A 12,213-nucleotide genomic window follows, 5' to 3' on the forward strand; every position below is an offset into this window, starting at 1 on the left:
CCTGAGGTCCCTTCCAACCCTCATCTCCTATGATTCTATGATAACATTTCCTAAGCAAGCCTTCTTTATTCTTAAGTTAAAAAGCATTACAAAGAAAACATTGAAAACAACAAAAGAACCTACATGCATGCTAATAACCTTACCAGAGTTAGCCCCACTTCTAACATGGATTCTGGCTGCAACAGTTCTTCAGCCACCCTGGGACATTACCCGGGTACTATCTGGACTGATGGACATCCACATCCCCTCAATTCTCCAACCTGGGATGAGAGCAACCACTCCTGGTCTGTTCTCACAGAGCCTCCAGCACGGAAATCACCCCAGATATACTATATGTGTGCTCTTCGCCAGCCACTACTGAATTCTATTAGAGAGAGACACGAGCAAATTCCCAGTCCCAGACTTGGCCCCAGAAATGTGTGTCGCACCCTCCTGGACAATACAAGCTCATAGAAAGTCCACTGTTTTATTAATAGAGAATGCGAGGCCAGGGGTCAGCAGCCTTCGGCACATGGCCCATCAGGAGCTGTGAGGAGCAGCGGCCAGCATGTCCCTGCAGCCCGCATCACTTCCAGCAGCTCCCATTGGCTGGGAGCAGTGAACTGCAGCCACTGGGATCTGCGGGGGGCCGTGCCTGCGGACGGTCCACATAAACAAAGTGTCTTGCAGTCCGCCAGCAGGGTTACACTGATGGGCCACGTGCCAAAGTTTGCCAACCCCTGTGCTAGGCACAGACCCTGTTATCTCAAATGGAAGTTCCCAGACACTTTGATCCAAAAGACACTGTCTGAGAAAATAAAGCAAGTTTATGAAGTAGTGGTTAGTTCTGGGAGCCAGGATCCCCTACTGAACTTGCCTGTGCCCTCTGGGTAGGCCCCGTCTCCCCACCAGGCCCAGAGCTACATTGAATCCCTGCCCTGGGAGCCCTGTGCCAGGGAGCTGTGTGATCTGGGTCATCGGTTATAACACAAATCGTGGGTTCCAGCTCCCCCCGGGGAGGGGAACCTGACCCCCTCAGTCCCCCGCAGGGGGACTCCTACAACCATTTCTTCTATGAGGTCCACTCCCCATCTCTATTCAAGCCTAAGTTAATTGTATCCTGAAGGATTCATGCAGGGTTCATGCACTTGGCAACATTCGGGGCACACCCTGAGTGTTGTGTAGGAGCAGTGCACACACGGCTCATCTCAAGGGCATGAACCTTGGAAACTCGCCCAAAGGACATGAACCGTGGGAAGCCTCCCAGGACTGGGCTCAAGGCCTGAGAGCAAGGAATGCGGTAGATAGAAATTGGTAAATAAGAATATTAAACAAAGCCAGTGTATTCCTTTTATCTGTTGGAGTATGTAATGCGCAGGACGGGGGAAAGAATAAAAGAGAGTGTGGAAAGCTGACAGGCAGACCAGCCCGTCAGCAGACCAGCCTGCTTGCTTGCTTAAAGCCTTGTCTGTCTTGTATTTGGACAGCAACAGTATCCAGTTTGATACAGACAGCCCCCCAACGTGCAGCAAATACTCACCAGCAACCACACACCACAGAACAGAACCACTCACCCAGGAACCTATCCTTGCAACAAAGCCAGTTGCCAACTATGTCCACATATCTATTCAGGGGACACCATCACAGGGCCTAATCACATCAGCCACTCTATCAGAGGCTCGTTCACCTGCACATCCACCAATGTGATATATGCCATCATGTGCCAGCAATGCCCCTCTGCCATGTACATTGGCCAAACTGGACAGTCTCTACGTAAAAGAATAAATGGACACAAATCAGATGTCAAGAATTATAACATTCAAAAACCAGTCGGAGAACACTTCAGTCTCTTTGGTCACTCGATTACAGACTTAAAGTGACAATTCTTCAACACAAAAACTTCAAAAACAGACTCCAACGAGAGACTGCTGAATTGGAATTAATTTGCAAACTGGATACAATTAACTTAGGCTTGAATAGAGACTGTGAGTGGATGGGTCATTACACAAAGTAAAACTATTCCCCCATGTTTATCCCCCCCCCCCCATTTCTCAGACGTTCCTGTCAACTGCTGGAAATGGCCCACCTTGATCATCACTACAAAAGGTTCCGCCCCCCCCCCCCCCGCCCCCGCTCTCCTGCCGGTAATAGCTCACCTTAAGTGATCACTCTCGCTACAGTGTGTATGCCCCCTATATTTTCCACTGAATGCATCCGATGAAGTGAGCTGTAGTTCACGAAAGCTTATGCTCAAATAAATGTATTAGTCTCTAAGGTGCCACAAGTCCTTCTTTACTTGATGAAGGAATCCATCAGTTATGGCATCCAGGAACATCTGAGCCCGATTATTATTACTAGCACTTGTCCTCCAGTCTGTATCTGGGAAGTTAAAGTCTCCCAGGATCACGCAGTTCTCATTAGTATTTACTTCATTAAAAACATTAAAGAGGGCTCGATCCATATCCACATTAGATCCTGGCGGTCTCTAGCACACTCCAAGCACTATCCCAGGGGAGGCTCGAGTAGTTTTCTTCCCCAATGTGATTTTTGCCCAGACGGACTCTGTCTTATCCATTCCATCGCTTCGTATTGCTTTACATTCTACCTCCTCATTGATAGACAATGCTACTCCACCACCTTTACCTTTATTTCTGTCTTTCCTAAACAGCACATACCCTTCAACATCTGTAGTCCAGTCATGATGACTGTTCCACCCTGTTTCTGTTATTCCTAGAATATCTGGTTTCACTTCCTGCACCAGTAGCTCTAGTTCCTCCATTTTGTTACCTAGGCTCCTCGCATTGGTGTACAAACATCTTCATTTTTGCTGTTTGGCCTCGCTCACGTTCTTTACCCAATGAGGCACGGTCATTCTACAGCCAGTATCACCTATTAGACTGGTATCCACACTGCCCTTCCTCCTTATAGCCATTCTCCTACCCGCGGCTGTATCCTTTCTTACTTTGTTTCCTTCCCTCTCAAGGCTAAAATCCGGCGTGGAGATTACCTGGACATCTCCCAACCATCTCCCCCAAATTCCTAGTTTAAAGCTCTCTTAATCAGTTGTGCCAGCCTCCATCCTAGAAGTCTATTTCCTTCCCTACTCAGATGAAGTCCATCCCTAGAGAACTGTCCTCTGTCCAGGAATGCCTCCCAGTGGCCAGACATCCCAAAGCCCCCTTCTAGCACCACTGCCTGAGCCATCTGTTGATAGTCATAATCTTGTCACACCTTTGATGCCCTTCTCTAGGAACAGGCAGAATCCCACTACAGATCACCTGAGCCTCCATTTCCTTAAGCGTCTTCCCCAGCCTGGCACAGTCTCCCTGGATACGTTCCAGCGAGAATCTAGCCGTATCATTTGTTCCCACATGAGGGACGATCAGTGGATTCTTTTCTGCTCCCGTTAGGATCCTCTTCAGCCTCAGGGCCACATCCCGTATCTTAGCACCAGGCAGACAGCACACACTTCTGTTCTCTGGATCAGCTCTGGTGCCAGGCCCATCTGTTCTTCTCAGACGGTGCTCAGCATGATGGGACTGCTGGCCTAAATGGCCACTTTTGGCTGGTGTGGGATCCCCAGTCTTTAAGGTGCCACCGCACTCCTCGTTGTCTTTGCGGGTACAGACTAACATGACTACCCCTCTGATACCGGTCTCTTTGTTATGGGGGCAGGGGTGATAAAGAGTTTTTATCCTGGTTGTGTGAATCAAGGACAGCAGAACTGTACTTGGCATTTTTTCCTTGAGCGACTCACCCCCAACTCAATGGCAGTCGCTAGGTAGGGGACATGGGTTCCAAAGAGCGTCAGTTGGAAAGGCGGGTAGGTGGTGTTGGCTGTCTTGTGACTAGTCTGCTCTCACTTCTGTAATAACAAAGCTAATTTATATTCAGCTGAGAGTCTTGTTACAAGCTGCAGCCCCTGCTACCTAGGGCGAAGTATTAGGCCTGCTTTTGGGCATGGTTTCTGATGCAAGAGGCTGCCTAATCTACCATTGTTTGCTGTACACCAGCAGGGAGGCTCCCCCCAGTCGCTGTAATCACTGACAGCTGAATTGGTAGGTGGCTGGTAGAGAGGTGTGGTTGGTGAGAGAGTGGGTGGCTGGTGGGGAGGCCTAGCTGGGGGGAGGGGGGCAAAGCAGAACCCCACAGAGAAGGGTGGCAAGTGAGGGCCTGAGCAGCAGAGCGAGTAAACTGCCTCCCTACCACCCCTTTCCCCCCTCTCACCTCCCCCTGCATGGGAGGTGACCTCTGCACATGCACCTCTGAACTCTGGGTCTGCACTGTCCAAGGATAGCAACAGTGAGTGGGGTGCAGAGGGGAAAAGGACACTGCTTTGGTGGTGGGTTTTTGGCTCATGGTTTATGTTTTTATAAACCCTGTTTGTGATGTTTCCCCAGATTAATGCCGCATTATTTCCCTCCTTCCATTAAGTTTTTTTTTGCTAAACTCAGACTCTGTGCTTCTCAAGAGGGGAAGTATTGCCTCTTCCAGGCGCCCAGGGGGATGGTGTGTAATTCTCCCAGGTAGGATTGCCAGCTGTCCCGGACCGGACACCATTTTGCGGTGCCGGTGTCCCCATGTGTGTCAAAGGCATTCCTAGTCCCAGGTCACTGGGTGGGGGCTCGAGCCAGTTCTGTGTTGTATTGTTGAAAGGAAACCCCTAGATACTGAACCTGGCCCTTGATGCTGCTGGATTACCACAGGGTCGAGGAACCCCAGTCGTGCCCAGGACCCCCTAGTGCTCGGTTTCGCACAGATGCAGAACAAAATGGTGGGGGGGGGGGGGGATAGCTCAGTGGTTTGAGCATTGGCCTGCTAAACCCAGTTCAATGAGGGATCTGGGGCAAAAACTGGGGATTGGTCCTGCTTTGAGCAGGGGGTTGGACTAGATGACCGCCTGGGGTCCCTTCCAACCCTGATAGTCTATGATTCTATGAAAAGGACAGAAGCTATCCTCAGAGAGCCCATGGTGCCCCATACCCAGCTCTGGAGATGGGTCCTGCACCCAGGACCTCTCAGCCCAGCCAGCGAGTTGGAGCGGCCTCCCTGGTGCCCCACGGGCCATAGTGTTGTCTGGGCTCCTTGCAGGTAGTTGGGCTATGTCCCAAGGCCAATCCGCTTGCTTCCCGGCCATCCCAGCTCAGCCCGAATGCCCTGCCAGGACCCTCCTGGTTCCCGTGTTGTACTTAAAGTTCTGTACAGGATCTTTTCAGGGGGGATAAGGCAAAGTGCCACATTTATTGGTAATCCATGTATCAATCAACACTGTATCATAGGCACATGATATATATTATACTCATGCACTCACACGCACACACACACGCACACACGCACACCCCATCTTGTTGCTGTCACCACCTAGTCGCTCCCCTTAACTTCAGCGGCCAGGTGAGTTAGATGGGGGAGGGGGTGGAGCCGAGCTTCTGTCGATCCTGATTGATGCTCCAATGTTCACAAGACGAGACCCGGGGTCCTCTGCAAGACACCTCACATTTATAGCAGCTTCCCTCTCATGCAAATCTACCCCAGATGCAAAATCTGTGTCTGTGCCCATTGGTCACCCGTGGCACTTCCTTCTGGATGTGGTCTTAATGCTGCCACATTTATTTTCACAGAAGAGGGTGTTTTCAAAAGAAGGTGTCAATATGTCTGCTCTTCTGTAGTGAGCCCACTTGACAAAGTTTCTTTTCACTAGGAGTAGCATTTTTCTTCTACCTTAACTATCCTTAGGGGTTATAACATACCAAGGCTCAATACAAAGTTTCTATACAAGGATTTGATACCAAGTTCCTATATCAAATACAAGGTTATATGAAGAGGCAGAATACAAAGTCATACAGAGTTATGCGAAGATGCTTAATGCAGAGATTTATGGACACCCATGACCCCCACCTGTACCCTCTCCCTTTGTGTATGTAGCCGGGTCTGCACCCTGCCCCCAGGCCCTGGCTCCTGCAGTCCCCAGAGGGGCCCGCTGGGCAGAGCCTCTCTGCAGAGTTTACTGAGTGGTACAGGCTTGTGCTGGCTCCATGTGGATCCTGGATCCCACCACACCCTCACATGTCCAACATGCCCCAAATGTCCCAGAGGGAGAGGAATCCCACCTCCCCACCCAGTGCCCCGATCTCCCAGTGCCCCGACCCAGACGGGGCCTCAGGGCCCTCTGCTCTGGAGCTGGGGGCAGATTCAGCCCCAAGGTCCATGGCCCCAAGTGGGGGGCTGATCCCCACGTCTAAGCCGGTGCCGCCCCCTCAGGCTCTGGGTTCTCCTGGTCTGACGTCCCGGTGGCCCCTGGATGGAGAGAGCAGAGGGGATGGGTTATGGGGTGTAACGGCCTCCCCACCCCCACCCCAGAGAGGGAGAGGACTCACCTGCGTATTCTCCACCACAGCACCACGGCCACGGTGGCTACGGCCAGAGCCCCCAGCGTGATGCCCATGGCCAGGCCGGGGCCCCAGGGCCTGCTGTGCCCTGTAACACACAGGGGGTGATGTGCTGGGAACAGGCACGGCAATATGGACCCTGTTCCCTCAGCTTCCTCCATAGTCCCCCCTGCTCCCCCCACCCTGACCCACTGCCTTCAGCGCCCCCACCCCAGCCCTGTTCTCTCTGCCTTCCTCACTGTCCCACCCCCACTGCCCTCAGACACTGCTACGCTGACCCTGTTCCCTCATTGTCCCCCATCTTCCCACCCCCACTGCTCCCCCCACATTCCCAGCCCCTCAGCCTTCCCGCATGCCAGTCCTAGTCCCCTCTGTCCGATCGCCTCTGGACTCCTGCCTCTCTCCCCAACCCCCCCAGCCCTCCCTACCTCTGCCCCGTTGTCTCCCCTTTGCCACACTCCATACAGCTCTCCCCACCCCATCCCATTACTTCTCCCCTCAGCCCCCACCCTGCCCCTCCTGTGCAAGTCCTGTCCCATTCCCCTCAGCTCCTCCTCCCTGCTCCCCCGATCCATCCCCACACACCCCACACACCTCTTCTGCCTCCCTTCACCCCAGTCTCACTGCCTGGACCCCACCCTGCTTGAGATGGGCAGCAAAAGCCCCCAGAGACCACGACTGCACCCCCCACCCCCCGGGGACGTGCACCTACCCCAGGGGATCAGCAGGCTCTGGCCCCCCAGGCTGCTGTGCTCCACCCGGCAGGCGTAGCTGTGCCCGTCGCCCGGCCCCACGGCCAGGGAGCTGCGCAGCTGATAGGTCAGGTCCGCGTTGGGCAGGATCCCGCTGGAGTTCAGGCGCCAGCCCGGCCCCACCTCCTCCCCGTCCTGCAGCCAGGCCACGCGGATGGGCCGGGGGTAGAAACCGGTGACCCGGCAAACCAGCAGTAACGGTGCGGGGGTCCCGGCTGGGGGAGGCGCTCGGGCAAACACCACGGCGACCGGCCGCTCTGAGACAGGGGGAGAGAGACGGGGCGGGGGAGAGCGACGATTCAGTCTGAGCCTCAGGGACTCACTCGCCAAGCCCAGCTCCATCCCCCGGGGTCCGGCGTTGGCCCCGCTCTCCTGGCCAGACCCCAGTTCTGCAGTTAGCATTGCTGACAGAATCCCCCTTCACGTCCTGTCTTAAAGTGCTGTGCAGTGTGGCTATGAAATCGCGACTGCGCTCCACCCCAGCTATAGCTGCACTGGTACACGACACCTGTTTAAACAGCCCCCCGCACCCCACCCCAGAAGTAGCTGCATCTCAGTGAGCAGGGAGTGGTGTCCAGCCTCACCTTGTCTCGCCAGAGACTCTTTCCCGTACTGGACAAAGCTCTGGAGTTCACTGACACACGTTGTTCTCAGGAGGAACTGAGTTGTGGCAGACGTGCTCTTATCCTGGTTAAGAAGGTCCCGGATGCTGAGGGCCAACTTATCCCCACGCTGAGCGACCCAGGTGCCCAAGTCCACGTTGAAGCTGATGAAATCCTCGCCGTTCATCGCGGCGTCATAGAATTGCCGTGAGGTGCCGTTGAGGTGGAGCTCGCAGCCAAGGGAGAACTGGGTAACAAAGGGGTCTGGAACAAGAAGGGCAGGGGCAATAAGAGTGGGCCAGCTGGAGGTCAGTGGGGAGAGCGGGGCGGGGGAGGGGGCAGAAATAGAGAGACAGGGGAAATAAATACATGTCAGGTGGAATTAGGGTGTTAGGCCACAAGACGGCAGCGGGATTGTGGGGCGGCCCTGGATGGAGTTAAGGGCACATTGTGGTTTCTGTTTAGAGCTGATGTTTTCAAAGTGCTCTGAGGTCCACACACATAGTCAGATTGGCTTGAAAATCACTGCACTATATCAGGGCCTGAGGCAGAGTTTGTGGTACAAATTTTGGGTCTCTTGGTCATGGGATTTGTGAGATACAGATCCCCTGCCCAAATCACCTGCCTTTTAAATGTTACCTTTTTTAAAGTTATTTGTGATGATGCTCTAGAAAAAATTATGGCCCTGAGCCTCAATTAACTTACATCCCTGGGCTCCCCTGAGCTCTGCTCTGCACCGGTAGCAAGGACAAGTCTGGCTTCCCAGCGTTTCAAAAGTCCCTGGGCCTCGGTTCTGTCTCTGGTGCGTACGCTGGGCGGTGACACGCACCTGTGCCCACAGACAGTTCACACCTCTGCCAGCGATTGTCTCCTCAGCAGCCTCGGGGCGTGACACACCAAGAGTCTCACACTCCGTCAGCCGGAGAGGCAGAAACCTCTGAGCCCCAGGAGCATCTGTCTGAGCCCCGTCACCGAGAGGTTCCTGCGGCTGAGAGCTGTGATCACAGGGCCGGCTGTCGCTCTGTCCTGAAACCACATGCCAAGGCCGATTGCCGTGAAACTAGCTCTGCCGCAGCAAGGTCCAGGGGAGACTTTGTGGTGCAAATTTGGGGGCAGGATAGTTAAGGGGTTCCTGACAGAAAGTCTCTCCCGAGGACCTTCTTTTAGTGCTCCAGCACCAGACACCCAGCGCAAACACTGGGCTGAGAAGAGCTGTGCTGGGTTCTCTCCTGTCCCCTGGTTGTGAGGGTGGGGGAGGCATTATTTTAGCTCTGCATTTCCTGCCAATTCTTATGTTGGGTGTTTCATACTGGACAGTATCTCTTTTCAACATTCAGGCAGGACAGGTGGCACTGTGAGCAGTCTTCCTGCTCCTTCAGCAAAGGCCTTTGGTAGGGCAAATGGCAGTGAAAAACAGGGTCAGGGGACGGGACATGGGGCTTTTCCCCTCCAGGATGCACAGGCTGCAATCTGGCCGCAGAGCTGGGGGACTGGCTCAGCGGGGTGGAGAATGGAAAATGGGGCTATTCCCTTCTAGGGCACCCTGGCTTCATTCAGCCTAAGGGCCAGGAACTGGCTGTCTTGACCCCCATCCACCCTGTCAGGACACACTCAGTTACTACAGTGAGTGTGTCAGTTCTCAGCTCCCTGCTGGACGTGGGGACCGCTCCATACTCACAGTGCTCTCCTTCATCCTTAACCACTTTGTTCATGAGAAAGATAAATTTGGACAGGTAGCCATGGAACATTGTCTCCAGGTCCTGCCACTGCCTCGGGGTCAGGCCCTGCTGGGCCCAGGGCTGCAGGAAGCGGATCCTGCAGGTGCTGCAATCCATGAAGTGGGTCTCCAGGTCTCCGAGCAGGGCCATCCCCTCCATGTTGCTAGAACTGGCGTTGTGGAAGACGTTGGTTTTGAGCAGCCGGAGGGTGAGAGACCCTGGGGGGACAGGAGGGGAGGCTGCGGGAGGGAGGGGAGAGGAAACAAGTGGAGGGCAAAGTGGGTGAGGAGAGAGATTAGGGCGTCTCAGTCTCGTTAATGCTCCCCAGGTCCAGGGTTTTCCTGCTGAACCCTAACCTGCCTCCCCCCTCCTCTTGCACCCCAGCAAGGGTCACTAGTGCTGGATGAGTTCCTGGAGGACAGGTCCATCAATAGCTATTAGCCAGGATGGGCAGGGATGGTGTCCCTAGCCCCTGTTTGCCAGAAGCTGGGAATGGGTGACAGGAAATGGATCACTGCATGATTCCTGTCTGTTCATTCCCTCTGGGGCCCCTGGCGGAAGACAGGATACTGGGCTAGATGGACCTTTGGTCTGATCCAGTCCGGCCGTTCTTATGTGGTGCTGCCCCACCCTGGCCCTGGCATTATATCATGCGCAACCTCCCCCAGCAGCAAAAAGGGCAGGGAGGGGGATCCCCACTTACCGGCCAGGGCCCCCCATGCCCAGGGGAGGAGCAGCAGAGGGAGCAGCATCCTGGCAGGGGAAGGGGATCCGGGCTCTGGCCGGTGTCAGTGCGGTGGGACGAGGGGCCCAGGGTCGCCCACAGGCTGTTGGTTCCTCCCCAGGCCACAAGCCTCGTCACCAACTTCTCTCTTTGTGTGTCTCTGCTCGGCTCTGTGCCCGCAGCTGCCAGCCCCGAGCCAATCAGGGCAGAGGGAGTCGGGGAACGGAGGCCGCGCGGGAGGGGGAGCCCCGGCGGCAAGGTCAGAACTAGGGCCGGATCCGCGCCTAGGCAAACTAGGCCGGTATGGAGGGCTCGCCTTGGTGGCCAGCGTCCTGCTCCTCACCCTGCCCAGGGGCAGCCCACAGCTGCACCCTCTGCCCTGGCACTGCAGCCAAACCTGGCCTAGCGTGGAGGGGAGGTTTGGGGGCCTGGAGAGGGAGTCCGCCCCCACTCATGCTGCAGTGACAGGCCTGCCCTGTGGGGCTGGGCCTGGCTGCCCCAAGGGAGGGGGGAGATGAGGGTGAAGAGTCAGAGTGGAAGGGAAGGCAGAGCCCCCCGCCATCTGCCCTCCCTCCCAGTGGCCCCTCCCTCTCCCTGCCGACCCCTCCCTCTCCCCATATTCATCCTCAGCAGCCAGGCTCATCTCTAAACCCCTTTGATGGGGTGAGGGCAGGTCTGGGGGTTGAGCCTGTCGCCCACAGAGTCCTATTTCCCCCAGCGCAGAATGAGCACACAATTGCTGCCCCCCAGCAGGGGGCGCAGTCCCACAGGGTGACCCCCCCCGAACTGCGTGACGGCGGGAAGGAGGCCAGGGCAGTCGTAGCCCCAGACAGACTCCCCACGTCCTGCCGAAGGAAGCCAGGAGCCATCACAGTCCCTGCCCTGGAGCAGGGGCAGCGGGGCCCTGCGCTGCGAGACAGCAGGAGCTACGGGGAAGCAGCCGCCCGGCCCCCTGGACGCGCAGCGAGGGGTCGTTCGGGGGCAGTTGTGCCGTGGGTGCTCTGCAGTGCCGATGCCGGGGCTTGTCGGCGTTTGCAGCCGGGAGCTTTGTTGTTTTGTGCCTTTTAGGGTCGACATTTGAGCCCCGAGGCAGCACACGAGTGACCGTCCTTGACACACCAGCGCGTCTAGTCCCTGGGCTGGTACGAGTGGCAGTGCCACGGCCCAGGCCGGTTTATCGCTGCAAGGCCACGTGTTCGCACCAGGGCTGTGCAGATCGTGGTTTCCCTCCATTTCCTTCTGTGGTTTCAGGTTTGCTCTGACAGTTAACACACCAGCCAAACAAGGAAATACCATTAACCCCTGTTCCAGAGAGAAGCAAATGGGGAGGTGACGTGACCTGCCTGAGGTAACACAGTGAAACTGCAGCAGAGCTGGAGACAGAACCCAGGTGTCCTGACTCCTGTGTGGGGTGGTAGCTGCCACGCTGTCCTGGCCTCGCCCTGCTGTGGAGACTCTGACGGCCTTTCATTGCATGCCCCTGCCGTACAAATGCCACCCTTCTGCCGGGGGGAGTCGGCAGCAACCAGGGCCGGGTTCAGCATCGAGGGGTTCCTCATAACAATTCAGCACAGAACCTACTTGAGTCCCCACCCGTAATTTGGGAAAATTAACCACCACCCCCGGCGCCTCTGAGAGCCAATGCTTCCCCCTCACTGAGTCGTGTATAGCAAAGAAAACCTTTAATAGAAAGAGGAAAGGAGCCCGGCACTATCGTGGTAAAACACCATCACCACTAGTCATCAGCATATGACCGCGAGCCAAACGCCCACCCCCAGAGTACGTTGGGCAGTGTCCTTTGCCTCAGCTCCTCACCTTGCATTGGGAAAGTCCAACAAACAAAGGCTCATTTCCCCCTCCCCCCTCCGCCCCTCTCATGGTTGCTGTCCTTGGCCAGCAAAGACCCGGCGTTCAGAGCTGCATTCACGGGGCGGGAGTTCACGTCCCACCCCGGTTACAATGAGGGACGCCTCAGCTGCTATTGCGGCCATGACTGCAAGTGGCTCCCAGGTGCCACCGTTCACTCTGTGCACCGCTGTGCGGCTGTGTCTC

At 55.7% G+C, this 12,213-nt stretch overlaps 2 protein-coding genes across 4 annotated transcripts in view; one reads left to right on the forward strand and one right to left on the reverse strand.

Moving 5' to 3' along the window:
* Positions 1 to 12,213, forward strand: part of LOC114021903 — a 139,248-nt gene that overhangs the window by 25,929 nt on the left and 101,106 nt on the right. The gene's annotated exons all lie outside the window — the stretch shown is intronic.
* On the reverse strand, positions 5,122 to 10,976 carry LOC119567359 (antigen-presenting glycoprotein CD1d-like). Of its 2 annotated transcripts, XM_037912562.2 has the most exons (6): positions 10,141 to 10,975; positions 9,398 to 9,676; positions 7,702 to 7,983; positions 7,078 to 7,374; positions 6,354 to 6,453; positions 5,122 to 6,273 (listed from the first exon to the last, which is right to left on the reverse strand). In XM_037912562.2, the coding sequence occupies exons 1-6, from the start codon at positions 10,187 to 10,189 to the stop codon at positions 6,234 to 6,236; spliced, it is 1,047 nt and encodes a 348-aa protein (XP_037768490.1). In that variant the 5' UTR covers positions 10,190 to 10,975; the 3' UTR covers positions 5,122 to 6,233. The 2 variants fall into 2 exon arrangements, with proteins under 2 accessions (XP_037768490.1, XP_043381039.1); XM_043525104.1 differs by lacking the exon at positions 6,354 to 6,453 and having other exon boundaries at positions 10,141 to 10,976.

The sequence above is a fragment of the Chelonia mydas genome, chromosome 11 (genome assembly GCF_015237465.2).
Source record: "Chelonia mydas isolate rCheMyd1 chromosome 11, rCheMyd1.pri.v2, whole genome shotgun sequence".
Classification (NCBI taxonomy): Eukaryota; Metazoa; Chordata; order Testudines; family Cheloniidae; genus Chelonia; species Chelonia mydas.